This window comes from Labrus mixtus, chromosome 6 (genome assembly GCF_963584025.1).
Source record: "Labrus mixtus chromosome 6, fLabMix1.1, whole genome shotgun sequence".
NCBI lineage: Eukaryota > Metazoa > Chordata > Actinopteri > Labriformes > Labridae > Labrus > Labrus mixtus.
The window spans coordinates 10,038,587-10,060,416 of NC_083617.1; the positions used below are offsets into that span (position 1 = coordinate 10,038,587).

The window sequence follows — 21,830 nt, forward strand, 5'->3', positions numbered from 1 at the left end:
ACCACATCTGCTCCCTCAAGTCCACCGCCTACTCCACCTCCACCTCCTCCTCCTCCACCCTCGACTCCTTCCAAACCTTATATAACCCCTTCTTCTCCCCTGCCTGTCAATAAACATTTTACTCCCCCACCTCCTCCTCCTCCACCCCCTGTTCCCCCACCGCCTCTTCCTCCGCCTCTTTCACCCGCCAGCGATCACTCGCGTCCGTTCGTCCAGTTCATTCCGTCCTCACTGCCGCCCGTGTCCTCGCTTCGCCCTGTGTCGGAACGGAAACTTCCCCCTCCTCCCAGCCCGTCACAAACAGACATGGGGAAGAAAAAGGAACTCAAAGGGATCCTGAAGAACATTCAGAATCTGGCCGACATAGAGAGGTCTGTTGCCAACCTGTACAGCCAAGTAGACAAAAAAAGCAAGGTGCCCAAATTCAACAAGAAACCACAAATGGCCGAGGAATCAAAGGGTGCTAACAACCTGCAAGGCTCTGATCCGTGCAACGGGCAGAGCACGCCAAACATGACCGACTCCGACTCTGCAGACAAGATCAACTCCAACTTTGCCGAAAATGGAATGAGTCACCAGAACGAGGAAGCAGAACTGCAGCAGACAAGCCAACTGAACTCAAACAGTATAGACACTCTGGAGCTCAGTGAAGACTCTTCCTCTCAAACCACACTGTTCTGACTTCTTCTCCTTTTCTCCATGCTTTCATTACTTCTAGTTTGACATCTCCATACCAGTTGTTCCTGTTGTTCTGAAAGCTTTCATTTGATTTTTGCACCGTTGGTAGTATTTCATTTGAGATTTGGCACAGTCTAAAGAGACTGAATGCTTCTTTTTTTTTACCTGATACATTTTATGGAAGTCAAATCTTAGTGTCGTCTGCCAAGAAATGTACTCAGCTCTGTCACATCGGCTGCACAATATGCTTTAAGGCTTGCATTACAACATAAAAGAGGTTTGCATGTACAGTCTCAGTTTGTGTTTTCATTCTGTGAACAGCTTTGAGATCTCCGATAGTGTTAAGTATACCCTAGAGTAACCAGATTAGGAGGTTCATGATGTCATAAGTATGTTATTTGAGTTCATGATCTTAATTTTAAAACCAAAAGCTGTTTTAATTAAATTATACTAAGCACCTACATTTATGAATTCCACCACCCTGGGGCCTTGTTTGTCTGCACATCGTTGGTTTTAAAACTTTGTACGTCTTTAAAAAAAAAAAAAAAAAAAAAAAACAGAGCATAACAGTTGAGGCTGCTGTTGCTTCCTGCGGAATCCAAATTAGGCGAAGGGATAATTGATAACGTTAGATGTTTTACAAATGAGGTAAAATTACCATAGCTGTTAAAAATGTTCCCAAAGGTATGCAAATTCTTTGAAATAAGCTTTGGAGTGTTGAGGAAAGATAATCACATATTTGTCTGTGTTTGTTTGAATCATATTCAGAGAGTTGTGCCAGTCACTTGTACTATGTAAAAAATGTTTAGATGTATTAAACACAAGTAAATGATCAAATATGAGGGGAAAAAAAAATAATGCCTCCGAGCACAGCAACAGTGGGAAATGCACATTTGAACCAAAACAGATGGAAATGTATGCACTGAAACCAACATTGCATAATTCTTTTTCATATAGCATTTTACACTGAGGCAGGCTAAAGGAAATCCTGTTACTTTAATGTGACGCAGTTGAATACAGATTCGACAGGGTCAGGCACTTCTAAGAGAAAACATTTTGTTATTCTGGTTGAAGCTCCAGCTGTAAAAAAAAAAAAAAAAAAACATTGACTGGGCTCCCCAGCAGGCTCATGCTGAATGAAGAGAGCTAACCTCTGGGGGACCTGTCTATTCACATGTCAGCCTAGATCCCCCCAGCATGATGAAGTAGTCAGTGTGATGTTCAGCTGCACACTGGAAAAGGCTAATTAGAGAACCAATCAATCGTTAAGCAGGGCCGCTGCCTGTGGGACTGTCGAGCGCTGTTAGCTTCTCCTTTGCTTTTCCATCCTTCTGACCTTCTGCCTGTCCCATTTGTCTACGTTCCTCGCTCCCACTTTCTCTCTCCCCCTGTCGTTATCTCCAATACGTTCCTATCCTTGGCGTCTTCTTGTTAATCTTTCCCTGTGGTTCTCAGGAGATTCCTTTGCCTTCTTTACACTCATTGCAATGCAGCATCTGTCCCCTCTCTTTGCGTTTTTTTTCTTTTTTCTAATGCTCAGGTTTTTCACTTCCACTGCTCTCCATCTTTCCCTCACATACCCTTCATGTGTTTGTTTCACCCTCCGTGTCCTGAGGCAAATGGCCCCGCAGCATACCTCCCAATCCACAGCGATGTAATGTTTGATTCTTCACACGTACCCCTGATGGGCAGATCGAAGGCCTGCTAATTCTGTATTCTATGTTCACTACATGGGGTCAGCGCTTTTTTTTTAGAAAAGGCTAGCCGCTCACATGCTGTTTTTTCTTTTTTCTACTCAAAGAGCAGGAAGCATTAATGGATGGTATTCTTTGCATTCGATTTATTTTTCAGGCTGGTTTTAGCATTCCCTTTTTTTGTGAACACCAGGAAGACGGAATAAAAGTTATATACTGCTGTTAAAAATTAAAGCTAAGGTGGGAAACGTAAAGTATATGTAGAGAAAAATCAAAAAGCTGCTCCAAACCAACAATTCAGTGCAATTGAAATAATGACGCAGACTTTGTTATTTTGGCAAAGCATTTGATTTATTGACTCCTGTCAGGACATAAAAGAGAATTTCAATAAATATCTCATGAAGTCGTTTGAAATAAAATACCTGCCCCAGCTTTAGAGAAGATAGAGATCTAAAAACTTGAAATCACTTTTCTAAGGAAATGTGCAAAATGCCGGTGACTCTTCTAACTGGATATCAGCATTATTATATTTTATTTAAAATGTCTTTAACCAGGAGAACCTCATTTAGATTAAGAATCTCGTGATCAAGAGTGTCCTGGCAAAGCGGTAAAGTTACAGACATTAAACACAAAGCAATTACACACAACATATCTGTCCCAGAGCAGAAAAGTCATTATTCAAAGCATGTTCCTCCAACACCTTCAATCTACTTTTGAAAATGATTTAAAGAGACCAGCTCCCTCAGACACAGATCATTCAGGAGATTCCAGGCCACAGGAGCAGCCTCCATGAAACTCCTTTTCCCAGTTTCAGGACCAGTTTGGGAACATATAACAGAAATAGGTTTTGTGAGTTGGTTGCAGAGCGAAGACAGTGGCTTCCAGCACTTTTCACATGAGGGGAGATTAAGTACAGCCTTATAAATAAGGACATGCCAATAAAATGAACAATCATATGAAGAATAATTTGTTCAAGCAAGAACAAACTTTATATGATACACACAAAAAAATGAGTTCATGATTATTATCGATGTGTGCACGAAAAGCCAGATCAGAAGCGTCCTTTGTTGCAAAAAATACAAATCAAACTGATCCTGACCAAATGTTGTTTTGGTTATATAGTTCAACATTTTGGGAACAATGCCTCAATTCCTTTTTGTCCAAGAATTTCATCTGGAAAGGCATATCGTCGGAAGACTAAATCCCTGCCTGTTAGCTTAGCTTAGCACAAGGCAAGTGACTCTGCCTACCAGCCCGTCTATAAGTGCACAGAATAACCCAATATATCTGCTTTGTTAAACCTGTACAAAAATCAAAGTAAAGAAATTACAACATGTACTTTTACAGCGGGTTATGCCAGGCTGAGAAATAGTCAAGCACTAACATCCCCCCGCCCCCCCAAACCTCAGCTTGATCTTAATGTTTTGCTCTGTTTTTGTACATTTAAATAAACAACATGTAACATGCTAATTGGTGAGCTTTGGGAGGTCCTAATGGGCAAAGTTTGTTTCCTTTTGACAGAGCCAGACAAGCTGCTTCACCAGTCTTAATGCAGAGTTAATTGGCTGCTGGCGTTAGCCTCACATTTTCTCATCTAACTCTCGACAAGGAGAAGTACATTTCCCAAAAGGTTGAAGTAGTTCCTCCAGAAGTAGGTCTGGTGACTTTGTTTGCTTTCAGCGGAATACTAAGAAATGATTTTACAATTCTCTAAAGATGTCACGCAATGTAAAAGTATACAGGGTTTTGGTTTTTTTTAACTCAAAATCATCTTACTGTTACAGATAAACTACATCTGGTTCTTATGTATTCAAGATCTGCTTTTTAACAGACTTCCCCTTGACATGTTGGTACCCCAGTGTTCCCTCCAAGTCTCCCTCTTGTGCAAACTTCCTACAGCAGCAGCTGTCCACTGGGCTGTTTTTTTTCCTCCATGTTGCATGAGGCAGCAGTAGCCAACAGCCATGCCAACAGGTCATCCATCACATCCCTCTCCCATCATCTGCCTCTGCCTGGGAGGTGTGGCCATATGGCTGTGCTCTGTCCCCTGCTCCCTGGCCATAATAACAGATTACAGCCCTCCAGAGGAAGCTCACATCATTGCTTGGCCATCTATCTGAGTGTGGAACGTTGTCGTTATTTATGGGCCTCAGACAGGTTACAGTTGTACGCTTGTGAACCTGGAGGTTTCAGACGGGGCTCCTCCATTACTCGCTGCTTCTCACTGACTCGCGCTGAATGCATTGCAGATGCACTGTTGTCCTCCGGTGCTGTGCAGTCGTTTTTATTTTTATACATGTCTTATATTGAGAGAATGATTAACTTTAATAGAAAAAAACATTTCCTTTTACAGAGTGAGAAGACATTGGCACATTATGACGTGGAAGCCGGAGCCAATTCTATTAATTTTTCAGACGAGTTTCTCTTCATATCTGCTCGGAGATGCTTTCACTAGATCTATATAAAGACGTTTTTTTAACATTCCAATCTTCCCAGTTCTTGTATTTGCATTTATTGTTTGGATGAGATAAGGGGATTGGGAGGCTTTCCACACAAGCATGATAACATTGTGGCCTTAGGCGCCCTTTTTTTTTTTTTTTACCGAACTGACGTCTGCAACTCTGTAATTTAACACATGAAAATGCACAGTAAGTAAAGCTGCAGTTTTTTCCTCACTGGTCAGCAGAATGTAGCCACACTAGTCCTGTAGACTTAACATTTCATTCATCGGAAAGCTCTTGAAATATTGCTGTCAATCCATATTCATTATTTGTCTTCTTCTTGTTTACTCCTTTCTGCGGCCCCACAGGAGGCGAGGCTACGGCAGACAGGTAAGCATTTCTGTCATGATGGCTTTCTATCTCATTGTTGTGTCGCCACATTTTGTCACTCTCAAGGCCGCTCGAGGCAGCTTACGTCCTATTATTCTTATCTACAACTCACTTGATGGGAAAACACTGAATGAGATTAAGATGAGATCCTCGCTGATAGGACTTGTGACACTGACATTACAGTGCAGGTCTGAATCGAAGGTCTCCAATGCTCCTGTCAAACGGCAGATAAGCATTTTGATTTGTCGCCTCTGTTGGCCAAAAAAAAAGACACAATCAGGAACCAAATAAAAAAGACTCTGTTATCATCAACTTTTTTTTATCACTTTTAAATGATCTGCATTCTATAAGCATCGGACATATGCAGGATTTTTACTCTTAGTTGTGCTTTCTTAATGTCATTCCCTGTTTTATTTCCATTCCTATGTTATCAACCTTTTAACCTTGCTCCTCCTTGAAGTGTAACAGACTTTAAACTTAAAGAGCGGCCTGCTTTTCTTCTGGCTTTCAATCTGAAATGTGTAGAGTAAACTCCTCCTTGTGTTTGTGTCTCTACTGACCACCCCTTCCGTACCTTATCCTTCTTCCGTACTAATCTCCGGCTGCAACAGCAACTGCTGAGGCCTTCTCTTCTGAGACCTGAGGTAGAAAAACCCTTCCTGCTTTTCTCTTAATTCACAGGGATTGTAGTCATACTGCTGTATATACTCGCCCTGTTTCCTGCTTCTCTTCTTCTTCTTCTGTCTTTCTCTGAGGATTGCTGAGTAATTTCTCTTTCTGCCTCTCTGAAATGCAGGAGCTCTCCATGGAATCCGGTATCGACCCGGGCCAGGACTATTACACGCAGGACTACTACAATTACGACCAAGGGTGAGCATGCTTCATCCCTCATCTGTGCAACTTTTAATCCATGGAACTTTTAAGTAAAACAAAATGCATCTTTAGGACTATTTTTAACCACAGCCTCGCCTTCCAGCTCTCTGCACTGCACTCCTCTGGGTGAGAAGAGCATTTTAAAGCAGTTCAGACTCAAATTAAAGGCATAACCGATGCTGCCCCTTCAGCAGAATGCACCATCTGAGCGTTTACCCTCTTTACTCTCGTCAAATGAGATCAATTATGCTGCCCTGAGTCTGTGAAAGTGTTTTCCCATGGTTTAATGGATTGAAGGTGGTTTGGCTTGCCTTACATTTTGCCCATATGGTCCTAAAGAGGAAAAAAAAACATGGAACCCCAAGCTGTAACAGCTGCTGAGAAATTGTTATTCATTAAAAGCCCTCTCTCTCTCTCTCTCTCTATGGCAGGTGACTTGAACCTCTCTGGGGTATTACACTGCAAGTTTATCACAAGACAGAGAAGCTTTTACACCTTAAAGGATTAAATCACTTAAAGGAAATGTGACAAATGTTAAAAACTGTCCATATTGAAATTACACGTCATAATTGCCTCTGTGGTTACCTACCGACCTACCTGTCATCTTTGGTAACTCTAATTATCTCAGCCGATGCTCGCCGTGTCTGCGTCACACTTGCCCTCGCTGGAAGGAGCTGTAATTATATTTTAATGGCATGTCACAAAGTTCATTGCGAAAAGCTGCTTCTGCCGATGAGTGTACCGTCACCATAACCAGACGCCTTTGATCTGTTTCAATTCACATTAAGAAGTTCACTCTTAAAGAAGTCAAGCTTTGAATCCAGCAATCAGCAGACGGTTTGGTTCTCAGAGGCGCCCTCACATGATCAGAAGGCACTGACAGTACCTCTCCTTCTTAATTTTATACTGTAGAAAAGTAACAACATGTCACATTTAATATTGAAGGTCTAACTCTACTGAGGCCTCCGACCTCACTCAAGGAGTGAGTGATTACTTTTTAGATTTGTTCCAAATGTGTTTGTTCTGTCTCCACCTCATGTTCTGTTATTTTTATATCAACTGTGATCAACAAAAGCCGAAGATAAACCTGTTTTCTTCTCTGTTTTTGATTTAATGATGATTGGCAACACACAGGGAAAAAAAGCATTCTGCTGTCTTTAGTGGAGAGAGTTGAAGGATAGTCTCATTTAGCTTTCACCTGAGGACAGCCATGCATCAAAAGAACAAGTATATATGTTTTATATTTCATACAAAGAGGCAACTCAATGTGCTTTACACCAATAAACAAAACATATTAACATGACGTGCTCAAACAAATGGAAGATTGAAGTACTGAAATATAGTTAAAATACTTGATTAAGTCAAATTCTACTAAGAGATAATTATTTAGAAATACCTTTTAAAGAATGATTAAAGGAAGATATGATTCTCATAAAATACACAACAATAACTTTCAGTGCAGTAGGATAAATTACAGTAAAATAAAGCTAATTTGTAGGTTGTAGGATTTTTATTCAAAGGCACATCGAAACAAAAATGTTTTTCGCTGTCAAGATAACGGATGGATGGATTAATAATTAAATAAATATGTGAATAAATAATTAAATACATAATAATCAAGTGCTCAAATTGCTTCATTAATAATCTAGATATCAATTAAAACCAAATAAAATATAAATTGATGAGAAAAAAACAATAAAAACAAACAAAACAAACAAATGAGTGGGATAAATAATAATAATGATATAGGAAGTTCAATCCTAGTTAAGAGCAAAATTAAAAAGGATGTCTTTGGTTTATTAAAAAGTTTATATATTCCGTTCTATTAGTGAAACATTTATTTGTAGCTATTCATAATTCAGTATGAGGTAAATGTGCATTTTCTAAAAGAACATTCAATGAGTAATGTTTGCCAAAGCTCTCCGGTTGAATAAAGGATTTATTAAAACTATACGAAATAAAGTTCAAGGTTGTCCGTCAGGTTTTCTAAAGACAGTTTTATTTTCCATATAAGAATGTGAATCTATTTGCAGGTATGACCTTCCTCAATACGGCAGTCGACGGAGGCTGATAACTCCCATGTATGATGAATACGGGGAGGTGATCGTGGAGGATGATGGGTATTTCTACAGTCCTCATGGCCCCGAGGTAATATCTTTTTATACTCTCAGTGAAAATGTCAATAATTATTACCATAATAGGTCATGTGTCAAATGTATTATTGAAACAGCAGTATAAACCCTGTGTTACAGTCCAACATTGTGAAAAGGTTTTTTAATGAAACATGACTGTCTTAGGGCCGTGGCAGAGGCCGTGGTGGCATGCGGGGTAGAGGTCCAGGAAAGAGGGTTGCATTTAGGGACATGCCGCCAGAGGAGGAAATTGAACAAGCTGAACCAGGGATGGAGGGCGAGCCTTCGCAGGCTGCCAAGAGACTGAAGTCTGTCATGAAGCTCAGCAAACTCTTGGCGGCGAGCAAGGGAGGAGAAAAGCCATCTGATGGCGGTCCTTCTGGCCCGTCTCCGTGGAAAAAAGCCAAGATGTTCAAGATGTTCGGTGCCGGGAAGAAGGACAAGGATTACGCCAAACTGATGTCAGCTCGCAGAATTGACAGCCAGGAGAGTCTGACTGACGGACCGGCACTGATGGGACCTATCGACAGCAAGTCAGATACCCGCAGCCGCCTTGGCAAAGTTTTGAAGAAGATCAACTTGGGCAAAAAGTTGCAGATGCGGAGGAAGTCGCAGAGCAGCGTGAGTCGAAGCTCGGCCACAGGCAGCGAGAGAGACGAAGAGGCCTCACAAGTAGCGAGCGAGGATGAAACGAAGTCTAAAGTGTCCATTAGTGTGACAGAAAGTGAGCCAGAAGCAGGCACAAGTGGAAGCAGTAAGGAGAAAGGCTCTGATGAGGAATCATCAGAGAAAAGCAGCATTGACAGAGATTATCTGAAAGTAGATTTAGACCGGGACGATGCCAACGAAAGCACAGTGGACTCAGAGGAAGAGCCTGATGATGAGCCGGGGGATTCTGATGAGGAAAGCAAGTCCAAATCCGAAGATGATGAAGAAGAAGAGACAGAGAAGGAATCCGGGAGTGAGAAAGAATCTGGGACTGAAAAAGAATCAGAGTCAGAGAAAGAATCAGAGTCAGAATCAGGTACGGCGACAGAGAAGGAAACGAGCACAGAAAAGGGTTCAGGAACAGAGAGAGACTCTGATGAAGAGTCTGAGGAAGAAGAGGCCTCAGGTAGCACTAGAGAAAGTGGCTCCTCTGCCCGCTCTTCCATGAGATCATCGGCCACCGAGGCTAGTAAAGGAAGCGGCGCATCAGGTGTGAGCAGTAGCGGAAGTGGAAGTGGAAGTGGAAGCGGGGCTAGGAGTGGGAGCGGGACAGATAGAAGTGAAAGCAAAAGTAAGAGTGGCAGTGGGAGTGCTAGCACTGCTGGATCCCTTTCTGGCTCAAGTGTTAAGTCATCACAGAGAACCAGATCATCAGGGAGCGCTGTAACTTCAGAGAAATCCAGTGAAGAACTTAGTGAGGCCGAATCAGGGACAGGGACAGCCAGCGAGGCAGAGTCAGGGTCAGGGACAGAGACAGCCAGCGAGGCCAAGTCAGGGTCAGGGAAAGGGTCAGGGACAGCCAGCGAGGCAAAGTCAGGGTCAGGTTCAGGAAATGAAGAGTCTTCATCTCTTAGATCCAGCCAGAAAGAAATGTCCGGGTCAGAGTCTATTGGTGGGTCTTCATCAGGTAGTCATATGACAGATCAGAGTTCCTTAGGAAGTGGGCAGAGTTCAGTTCGTTCCCGGTCCACCAGTGGTAGCCGGCACTCCCAAAAGTCTTCCCTAAGCCGTGGGAGATCTGAGGAAACGATCACTGAGGAGAGCGAAGAAGAAGAAGAAGAATCTGAAACTGCTGACGAGAGCAAAGAGTCGTCTGGCGAGCTCAGCGATAGCGGGTCTTCCAGGAGGTCCAGTGTGGCATCTGGAGATCCCGGGCCCTCTACCGCTTACACTAGTCCCCCATTCACCTCGGAGATCAGAAGCATCGGGGAGACCTCTTTAGAGACATACGGAGGACTGTCCCCGATCACTGAGGTGGACGAGGACGCCATCTCTTCAGACAAATCTTTAACAAGCGTCTCTGACTCTGAGACCGGCAGTGCAACGAAGAGTTCAGGGGAAACAGAAGCGACATCAGATGCTGATTCAGAGTCTGAAGGAAACTCCACCGCCTTCTAGAGAGATGTATAATCCGCTGTGAAGTAAGGGTGAATAAAATCAATTACCCTTGCATGGGAGTGAAGAAATACTGCTTCCTACTACAGAGTGTTTCAAATGTCCAAACTTTTTTTCTCATTCACCCTCAGCAAGACAAAAACTCTGATTCTCTGCTGCAGGAAACCACCAGAGTTTTTTTGCCCTTTTCTTACATCTTTGACTTCTTCTTCTCTCTGATGTGTTCTGTGGTCGAATGCATTTACTTCCAGTGCAAGACCTTTGCTCTTTTGTCTGCTTTGCTGTGAGAGTTTATATACTATCTGTCTGGACTGAATATTTGACTGAATACTTCACTTTCTAGGGACATACATAATTACTCTTTTCCCAAAAAATTCAAGATTCCTCGCCATAAAATATCTTCCATGAATACCTGAGGATAAAATCTGGGTTACTACTTTTGTCTAAAGAAATTCTCTTGCTTTTAAAAACAGAAAGAATATTCTTTACTGAAGCAACAATTCATATGAATAAAAACGAACTGACATACTGCGCTGGTTATGGTACCAAGATAAGCGCTGAAGGGATCGGCTGGTGGAGCCGAAGGATTGATACTCTGACCCTTTTACTAACAGAAGAACACATTCATCTAACTGATACAATCTCAGAGAGCCCTCAGAGTGATAAAAACTAACCTTCATGACATGAAAGAATCCAGGTTTGGGAAAAAAAAATGTATTTGATGTGTATTTTAATTTCTAAAGTTTGCCCATATCCCATCTGTTAACATGGAGGAAGCGGGGCTTAAGACCTATACTACAGCTAGGCTGTAAGAGAAGCTCTAAATTTCATTTAGAGAGGCTTATTGTTTCATCCATTTTTGGTTACTAAACATGAAATCATTTCATAATGACCATGAGAAGAAAGAGTTATAATAAGATCACAAAGTATGACCCATTAATACACAATCTTTCCCAGGAGAAGTGGTAATTGAGTTATTATTTTTTATCATGGAAGGAAATTATGGCGAGAATTTCTCTTGAGTGCTGTGATCTTGATACTTTGTGTACAACACATCTATCTGCAGTGCTTGTTTTATTAAAGAATTTCAAGATTATGTTCCTTGTGCAAAAAAACAAAATATTATTTCTGATTTCTTTTTCCCCGCTCAGGTTGGGATAAAGAAGCGGATAAAGCTGATTGTAGATCGAGAGAACGAAACCAGCTCGACAGGAGAGGAGAGCACCACGGAAACTCAGCGGAACAGACTCCCCAACAGCCACAGCAACATCAACGGGAACATCTACCTCTCACAGAACGGAACTATCGTCCGAACTAGGCGACAGCCCCACCCGAACAACCTGAAGGTGGGCTCTCCTTGCCGGCTCGGTAAGCATTTTAAAAAACTAGACAAGTTGGGAGTGACACATGAAGAACCCCCTCCCATCATTAGCATCGAGGGTACGGGAAACAACACAGAAAATGGAACCGGCACATGTGTCTCCTCTAGTGTGGACGTCAACTTAAACACTCAGTCCTGTGGCACGCTGGGATCCACCAACACAATTCTTAGAAGTTTTGGGTCCAGAAACAATATTGCCAAGACCTTGATTGACAGGAACAGCGTGGGCCCATGTGTCAATGAGGAGCAAGAGACTTGTGTTGACAACCACAAGGCCAGCAGGGAGACACTGGAGTCCCACAGTGACCACACGTTATCGGACGAGGACGAGCTATGGATGGGACCGTGGAACAGCCTGCACATACCAATGACAAAACTCTGACTGGAAATGCAGGAAATTAATTTCCTTTTTTCGTAATGTTCCTGTCTTTATCATGTTGCGTTTGTTTAGAAAAATTATTGAACAAATGATTGTGTGCCTCAACTGGACAAGCTCACATCACTGTCCATGACAGATGATTGCACTTCGAGTCCAATTTTCATTTCATCATATTATGTTAGAACTTACTTTTACCAAGAGTTTATCACCGACAGGGCTAATAGAGACAGGAACAAAGAGCTGCAAGGCAGTGAGTGCCTCAAAGAAATATGACATTTTATGTGAACTGTGCTCGACATGATTTTTTTTTTTAATCTTTATCTTTATTTACCACAGAAGATGGGCCTGTTTTATGAAGTGATTCCATGTTTTTTTCTTTAATTTCTCAGCCTCGTTTTTTTGTTGTTGTTTTTTTTGATTATCCTAAAACAGATCACAAAGATTGTTGTTCGTTTCACTATGATGTTAAAGGGAAGTCATGGTGAGTATATAAAGAAATAGTGATTATATAGTATATGATAAAGAGTAAAAAATCAATTATTTTGCTAATAGCGTTTTACTTAAAAAAAAAAAAAAAGAATAACGATTGTCATTGATTATTTTATGTTGTGATCACACTATAATGTTTTTGGGGAAATTTCTGAAAAATCTATCAAATTATTTTTGTCTATTTTGTATCTAACAGAGCTGGAGAATCTATCAAATGACATTAAAGATATAATACCCATGTGTATGTCATCGCTGTATTTCAGCTGGGAATGAAGACAGTGTGATCAAAGTGTTTTTATATTGACATTTGTAACAGAACACAGTATTTTCCAACCCATTTACAACCTGCAGACTCAACCTGTCAGTGAGCATTTATTCACTGACACATCAGGACCCCAAATAATGGGAAAAGGACAACCAAAAAAAAAAAGTGTACACACCGTACAATAAAGTTCTAACCTTCTGTGATGTGTTTTCTGCAGCATAATTCCAGGCTTTGAGTATTTCTGCTGCTTGACCTTTGCCTCAATGTCAAGGGCTTCAGCAACATGAACAGTGTTTAACAGTAGATACATCACTGTCTGCACGACAAGGAGAGCATGTTTAGAGATATAAGAGTCAGTCCTTGGATTACATAATGGGAATAAATGTTGAATATAATGCAGCACACAGCAGTGGCACTCAACAGTCAGCTCATGGAAATACAATGTCTGCAGTGAATGAGGTCTGTCAGAATGAAGCCTTCTTTGTTTCTACCGGCTTTCACTCTAAATAAAAGCGATGACAGGTCACCGTACATGGGGATACGGATAGCTACTGTATTCTCTGAAAAGTAGTGGGAAGTATGACAACAAGTCTGGGAAACTGACAGTTTTCTTGAGCCCACTTTCTCACCTGTCAACATAAACTGCAAAAAAAAAACACCATGGTTTCAAAGATGACAGTTATTGTAACGAAAAAAGGCAGAAGGAAATGGAAAAACTGAAGCACATTCTCTTCATTTGTTTCTGGGTTGATCTGAGATTGACACATCTAACACATCCGGAATGACATTTACAAAAAGTGTCCTGCAGTCAATCAAACTCAGCGAATGCCACTCAAGTTCACAGAACTCTTTGGAGACTGAAGATCAGAAAGGAGCAGAGGCTGAATGCTAGAGTGAAGTAGCATGAAAAAGCTGCTCAGAAAATAGGTCAGGAGGGAACCTTGTTCCCAACACAACAACAAGTCTGGTGTCCTAAAGGATCAAAACATGCCTCTGCACTTTGCTGCTGGAAAAATATACAAGAAACACCTGCAACAACAACAAAAAAAACTTGCGAGTGATTTATATTTCTGAAGGGTCTTATTTTTTCAACTGTAAATTTGTGACACTTTCATGTGGATTCCTTTTAAGATCATCACTGACAGTAGGAGGATCTCTGGATCTTGATCAACAGTGAACACTACACCCACTTATGCTGTTTGTATACTTAACCCTTACAGACTGTTCATATTCAATACATCCACAGTATGGTCCCAGTCAACTTAGACATTTGAACTACTAATATATTATACACTACTTAGAATGTTGAAATAGTTTAACAGGAATTAGAAAAATGAGTATTCATTCATATTTAATGGTTCAGAGAGCAGGGAGAGTGTATTTTGTGGGTTTTTGAAGAAAAACATGTTTTTTTCACAGAATATCATGTCCTATTTTACCTGAACGAGACATGAAAACATTACAGCCATTATGATTTCAAAATATTTTATCTGCTCAGTGAAAATGGCAAGAACACTCTGGAACTTTTTGGGTTCGTCATAGGACCATGTACCAGGGGCACCGGTAGCCTAGTGGTTATTGTGCGCCCCATATACGGAGGCTGTGGTCTTCCAAGTGGGCGGCCAGGGTTTGAATCCTACCTGTGGCTCCTTTCCCACATGTCATTCTGACTCTGTCCACTGTCTTATCTCTACGAAAGGCATAAAAAGCCCCTAAAAAAAAAACTTTAGAACCATGTTTTTACAGTGACAGTGTTCTATAATTATTAGCTATTAATTTAACAGTAATTAACACTGAGCACACAATACATTACAATGCTTTTTGCAGACTAGCACAGGGGGACTGTAATCAAAGTTTTCCTGCATTCTGTCTTCCTGCTGTGAAAATTGGACTGCCAACTATGAACTTGTAAGCAAAGTGAGCATTTTAGCATGCTGATAGCATCTTTCTCCAATCATTGCTGTGGCTCAGTAGTCTCAGAGACTATAGCATAGCTGTAACATTATTGCTGATATCAAGGTGCATTTCCCAAATATGAATAGTAGAGGTTAAACGTTGGCACTGACATAATGCAGTAGATGCGGTATGCTCATTTAAAGATGTACTACTGTAGCTTTATGAACAGATATAACAGAAATGGCGAGCTGTCTTTCTGCACCTCTGTATCGTATAATCTTTGCCTCAGGGTTAATCGAGTTGCATTTATACATCCTTCAAAACAGCATCTGCCACAGTTTGAGTTTATGTGAAGTCATTTTATGCAGCAGTAATTCTAAAATATACCTGTGGCTATAAATCATGACAGAACTATTGCTGTATACTTCACAGGGATTCATAAATCTCTGAAGGTTTAATGGAGGGAGATTATTCACACACCGGTGAGTCTGCAAAGTTTGTAATGCCATGTGTTTACCACGCAAGTGTACAGGGTCATGCTCTGTCTCAATGCTAGCTTGTGATGGTTTGCTTGTTCTAATTAGCCCACTGAGGCCTTGTTCCTGGCCCTCAGTGTAATCAGTGCAACGAGCTCAGGCATGCATTCAGATACACCCGATGGCTTGCTAACAACATTGGAACAAATTCATTGGCTTTCTGAGGATGAAGTCGGCCCATGGCTGCAGCACACAGAGCCACATCGCTCCTGATGTTGAGCATACAATTTGACAAGATGTGGGAGCAAGTCCACAGAAATTCATCAATATTAAATTACGTTGTAATAAACTATTCATAGTGAATAGGAAATAGGAGCATAAGCTCAATAGGTTTTGTGATTATTCTGTTTTTAAGAGTAGCTACAAGTTTTCTGAGCTCTAATAGCCATTTGGACAAATGATTCCCTGATGGTATAGAACTGGTATTGAATGTCAGAAGGACTATGCCAGGCCTATTCAACTGGCGGTTCAGGGGTCAACTCCGGCCCACGGATGACATTAGACTGGCCAGCGGATCAGTTCTATTTACAAATAGAAAATAAATAACTAATAAAAAGGGGGGAAAACTTGTGAATGACTGTCGTTGTTGCCCCTGTAAAGTTTTAAAAAGAGCATCGCGCTCCCGTTTAATAGAACATCTTTGGTCCTGTGCTCACAGCCTATATCACAAGTATCGTGCAGTGTACTGCTACAGCTAGCTTGTCTGGCCCCCGGGTCCTTAGCTTTCTGAAAATTTGCCCCTCTGAACGATAGAGTTGAATAGCCTTGGATTATGCTCTTGTGAAATTTTTCCGAAATATGATGATAAAAAAGTTGTCTCCTTTGCTCATGCAAAAAGTATGAATCCTGTTAATACCAGTATATCAACACGTAATTCATATTTCAGGAGTGTTTTGCCCTTGGTGCTCAGCTGGCAAACTGCCCAGAGAAAACAAAATGGGTATATCAATTATTTTGAGACTTTAGTTTTGTAACACTCTTGGCTCAATAGACATGAAAAAACGAGCAAATGCTGTACATTTAATGCAAATACTGCATTTGTAATGAAACAAAGAATAGCACAGAATCAAGGTGCCTCATACATACACATACTCCTTGGTATTTGCATTGTCATGCACAGAGCAGACACACTATTCAGATTACTATTTGATCTGTGCACCCCTGTTTGTTGATGTCTACTCCTGATGTGTGTGAAAGGCAAACACAGCCGACACACTTTTATCACATGTAAACACTGAACGTCATAAATGTGTAAAGAGATGTTTGATAGCAGAAGCCATTACATAAGCATGCAGATTAGGTTTTTCTGTGTGCACAGGAGGAGTGGCTGATACATTAATACCACTGCACACTCTCAGGAATGTGTTTCCCAGGTACAGGTAAGCACTGTTCTCAACGGCAAGCCTCCTCAGTTTCACCTATTAGCATAGCCCATATAGGATATCCTGGCCTACAGCAAGCGATATGGTAATCTACCCATGACTCATTGTAAAGGAGATTACCACAAATCCCCAACGGAGGCAGGAGAAACTCCTTATAATGCCTTTCCGTCACCATTGCTTTTTGCAAGTTTAGACCTGGAGGGCAATAATCCAGGTTTCAAATAAAATGAAAAATGTTGTACCTTTTTCTTAAATATCAGAGTTTACATATTTTATTTTGAAAAATCAGTTATGGATTCAAATATGACTGAAGAAGGGTCAGAGCATAAAGAATAAATTGCCATAAATTTGTAGATTATTGAGCCCAAATACAGGGGCAGAGAGTTTGTTTTGTTATTTATTTTTATTTATTTTTTGTGTTTTCTGGTTTTTACAGCCCATGCAGTACTGCCAATGTGTCATTATTTCTCTTTTTCACTGACCGCCGGCTTTTCACTCATTAAACCAAATCAGGTCTGCCTTTGCAGCCAGCAACAGGGACGAATGAGAATAGTTCAATGCAACAGGGAGGCTTGTCAAAGATAAGGTTTTAACAGTGGAGCCAGGGTGCTGCGCAAGACTGTGTACACGCCATCTGGTGCAGGGGGCCATTTCTTTGCTAAAGATCAGAACAATTGTAAGGTGCGTGCTGGTTGTTTTGCTGATTCTCTGGTCTGGGTAGTGCACCGTGCCATAATCAGTTTTAAACTGATCATCGCTTGCTAAAATAAATAGACTAACATTATTCACAGGGGTGAATTATGAGCTGATGATGGATTTGTTTAAGCAGTGGAATTTATTAGCTACAATAGTAAGCCAAAATCTGAATAAACTCCATCTTAAAATATTGTGTCACAGAAACAATAGAAGACATTTTTAACTCTGTGTCCTGAAAGACATTATTATATCTCTAGTTGCGGGGGGGATTTTTCAATCCAAATACAGAGATACACATCTAGCTGTTTGGAAAATGGAGCTCCGGGGTCTTTAAGCCAGAAAGAGACCACCACAAGGGGTCGTATAGTTCATCCGAGGAATCAGATGAACCTTACGACCCCTTGATGAGTACCAGCCTCTGCTCTGATCTCTGACTTATTATAGTGAATCTTGTTCAATTTCACTACCTCAGGCCTCTAAAAAAGTATTCTATCTTACTATTTTACTATCACTCTTGTTTTAAACTTGTCATCAATTGACATAATCGGTATGTGACAAGTGAGTAGCGGTTGCAAGTAGTGCCTCATTGTGAGGTTTTAAAAAAAAATGTTTGGAACCGCTGTAACTGCAGTATTGACCTTCTTATCGCTGATCCAGCGTGAAAGTTCAAATAAGTTTCAGTTGACCTGATGGGGGTGATTGCTAGAGATTTATGTGCATCTTTAATAGGGCCATAACAGAGGTCAATTTTGTTTCCATGCTTTGTAGGGCAGGTGATGCACTGGAGTAGAAAGATTGTAGATTATAAATTGCTGTGTAAAAGTTAGCAAGGACAAACTCGGACATGAAGGGAGATAGACAGCAGATTTTGTAATATTTTAAGTTCTGTGCAGTTGTCTTTGGGTTAGGGTCTTTGAGTTTCAATAAATAAATACACGTTTAGATATTCATTGATCAAAGAGTCCATTCCAGCTATTAATTTATTTAATATCTGATGATAAGAATGAACAGTCAGTGCCAAATGCAGTTAGATGAAGTTGTAGTGTATTGTTCTTGTTCCTGTCTTGTTACATTTATTGAGTTCTTATTTTGTTGCAGCTTTCGATAGTTCATTAATCCCTTTGACAAGTGATGGTATTGTTGGAGCTTTGGCCTTTCCTGATCAATGCTAAATTAATCAAAGCTTCCCCATGGGCCAGAACTTGATTAGCCACACTTAAGTGCTATTCACAAACATTTTGAGATTCCTCCTCGGGGCACACAGAGGCTACTAATTTCACCTGTGATCAATTTGGCTCTCATCTTTTCAGTTTAAGCCTGCAGCTCTGCCACCTGTTAGGATTACACTTAACTCACCTTCTTCACATTTCAGCACATAACTGCCTGCTAATTAGAACTCCTCTGGAGCGCAAAACTGTGATGCATTCACGAAAATAAAAACGAATTTGCATCCTACCGCGGCGGGAGGGGGCGCGAGCACACACCCCTAAAAAAAAACCCACTTCCTCTAATTTTAGTGCAACATATTCAAGCCTATGGAATAAAACATTATATTAATATGGAGTAATCTATTTGTGTTATATTTAGACGTTTTTAGGTATTTAAAACTAAATATATGGATTTAATTAATCCACACAGTGACGGAATTGTTGATGACCCCTGAACTTTGCTGCGTTACTTACGTGCAGTTTGATTGGTGAATTCATTTCGGCGCGAGTGTTGATTGAAAAGTCTTTTCGATTCTGTGAATCAAAATAAGACTATGCCAATGAGCTGAGTATGTAACACTTTAATTGTGCTTTTGATAATAAACGAGGGAGAGTGGATTATTACCGTGAGGAAGATAGAGGACTGGTAATTCCGGCAAAGAGTATGATAACGCGGTGGAGACATTACGCTGCCAGAGAAGGAGGATACAAAGGAGATACGTTTGACAGAGAGGAAGAAGAGTGTATGAATGAGCTACATTCAGTAACAGTAAGTTAATGTCTTGAGCATGAAAAGGGATACGCTGTCCTGTCCTGAATTATGTGCCTCGGGCTAACTTTAATTACAACTGCTACAAAGCTGGTGTGTTTCTGTTTCCATAGTAACAGTTAGAAGAACCTGTTCATCCAGGTCTATTATTGTAAATCTATGAAAGGTTATTTCACTTACGGCAGGGCAGTGGTATTTGGTGTGTATTATGTATGAATTTTATTATTTTTAATTCATATCATATGTGTGCTTGCATTTCAATTTAAGATAGGTTTTTTTTTTTCTGTTGTAACATTCATTATTAGTTATGGTGTTGCGTTACAAATCAATAGCACCTGCTAAAAAGTGACTGTTGCAGCTACTGGTTGATACTGAATTACTAATATCCAGCATCATGAAGAGCTGGGAGCAAAAATAGTTTTTAAAATCTTCCCTAACTTGTTGAATCCCATTCAGTTTTCATACAAACTAAATAGATCATTATGACATTAGGAGACACCATAGACTTAAAACTCTACACTGCATTCCCTCCTCCTTAGACCAGAGTAATGCATTTTTAAGAAAGCTGCTAATCTACTATTGTTCAGCTACAACATAATTGTTTCCTCCAAGCTTGCATCAAGCTTGTAGATCTGAGGCTCAAACCTTAGACTGAATGGACGAAGCCTGAGTGACGTCACCCACCTGTTACTATAGGGCGCTCTGGAGGCTCATCGCCGGCAGCTGTCATGCTGGAAGTCCTGTCTCAGCATAACTTTCAGTCAACCTAACAACAGGCTGAGAACTGGAGCTGAGGCAGGTATTAAGCCTCCTGACAAACCGCTACTCCACACCACACCTGCCCGTCAATTAGGTCAGCTACGCGCTTCACTATGAATAACTTGTATTGTTCATTTAGTCAAAATGGATGCATTTAAAAAAAAAAAAAAAAACAATAATCTCCCTACAGTGTGTGCACATGAGGACAATAACTAATCAGACCTATATTTTGTTTGTACCAGTCTGTAAACATTTTTATTTTCTGCTGTAAAAACAGGCATTTTTGAATGGGGTGTGTATGTGACTTCTGGAGCTCTTGGAGCCCGCCTCAAACAGACCCTTGTCAAACTGCAGGAATTTGCACTTCCTTCCGCACTGGCTTTATTTTTCAACACCAGAGGTTGCTGCTTTGCTCGAATACAGCTGATGTAACTGGACCAGAACTTTCTGAGAGGCAATAAAGGGGTCAGAAATGTTGGTGCCAAGACAAAAAAAACCTCCATCTCAGAGTCAGCAAGATGAATGAGCCTATTGTAGTCTACGGGACATTGGGAACAACACACCCCCATTAGTGGAACTACAGCAAAGACAGTCAGCAGCTTTAAGATTCTTTTGGTTCACTTTTGGAAGGACCTGATCTGGACTCATCACTCAGACACCATCACAAGGACAGTATAAGACTACAGCTCTTCCTAAAAGCTAAAAGCTAGTTACTGATGCTAGTTCACTCTGCAACGTCTACAGGTGCAACATTGAGACTATCCTGACCGGCTACATCACAACTTAATATGACATTTGAATTGTCCTCAACCTTGATGCTCTATAGAGGATGGTGATACCATGGACTACATCAGAAGGACAGAGTTACATGGAGGAAGAAGGCCAACATCCTCCTCAAGCACCCAAGGATCCAGCAGATAGTGTCTCAGCATCCTGTCCAGCACTGTCAGGCTGAGGGAAAGCTTCATCACTCTATGACACTTCACTCACACCTCAATGATACACATAACACTCTACATTCATACCTGTTGTACTATACTTAATGTGATAGTGGACACCTTCTAAATCATGTTCTAACCTGTCCATTACCTGTCTAGACAAATCTATCACAGAATATTTAATTTAATTTACCGGTAATTTAATTTAATTTAATTATATTTTATGTTATTCATTATTATTATTATTCATTCATATTATATTATATTCCTATATGAAAACTTGAATCAATATTTCCTGAGAAATAATGAAAGAAGACTGAGGATCAAGACCTTATGGAAAATTATTGTTTGACTATGATAATGCATTTGACTTTCAAAGGACTTGACTTGACTAAATATATTTGCCATTTTCACATTTGTATTAGAGTGAAGTAAAAACAAAATAAAGGGTGAAAAATAGAAAGCAAAAGTGACATAAAATGATTTTTCTTTGAGCATGTCCTGAGTGCTGTGAGACTATTTGAGTATGTCAACTTGAATTTTAAGCCTCATGTGAACAAAGATGCTGGGACGCTTTTGGCCACAAGATGGCGCTTGAGACTCACGGCTGTGGCTTGACAGCAACCTGTGAGATGAGAGCAAATGAAGTGACGCTAATTGCCTTTAAAGAGGTTGCAGTGAATACTGAGCTGACTTAGTGTCGATTAAAGATAGAGTGATTTCATTCTGCTCTCTTTGAACATTAAAGGCCCTGCAGCATGGCTGGTTATTTAGCTCTTGTGGGTTTATCTTTTTTTACTATGTAAATAAAAACACTTACT

General features: G+C 40.6%; 2 protein-coding genes across 2 annotated transcripts in view; one reads left to right on the top strand and one right to left on the bottom strand.

Annotated features, from left to right (window-relative positions):
• The window catches only part of LOC132975398 (protocadherin-15-like), a 204,971-nt gene extending 194,194 nt beyond the window's left edge, over positions 1 to 10,777 (top strand). The window contains exons 34-38 of the mRNA XM_061039911.1: positions 5,182 to 5,203; positions 5,815 to 5,847; positions 6,000 to 6,073; positions 8,110 to 8,224; positions 8,374 to 10,777. Coding sequence (XP_060895894.1) covers positions 5,182 to 5,203; positions 5,815 to 5,847; positions 6,000 to 6,073; positions 8,110 to 8,224; positions 8,374 to 10,314 — 2,185 coding nt within the window. The 3' untranslated portion in view covers positions 10,315 to 10,777. The remainder of the gene's footprint in view (positions 1 to 5,181; positions 5,204 to 5,814; positions 5,848 to 5,999; positions 6,074 to 8,109; positions 8,225 to 8,373) is intronic.
• gtpbp2a (GTP binding protein 2a) overlaps positions 1 to 21,830 on the bottom strand; it is a 432,981-nt gene that overhangs the window by 359,950 nt on the left and 51,201 nt on the right. The gene's annotated exons all lie outside the window — the stretch shown is intronic.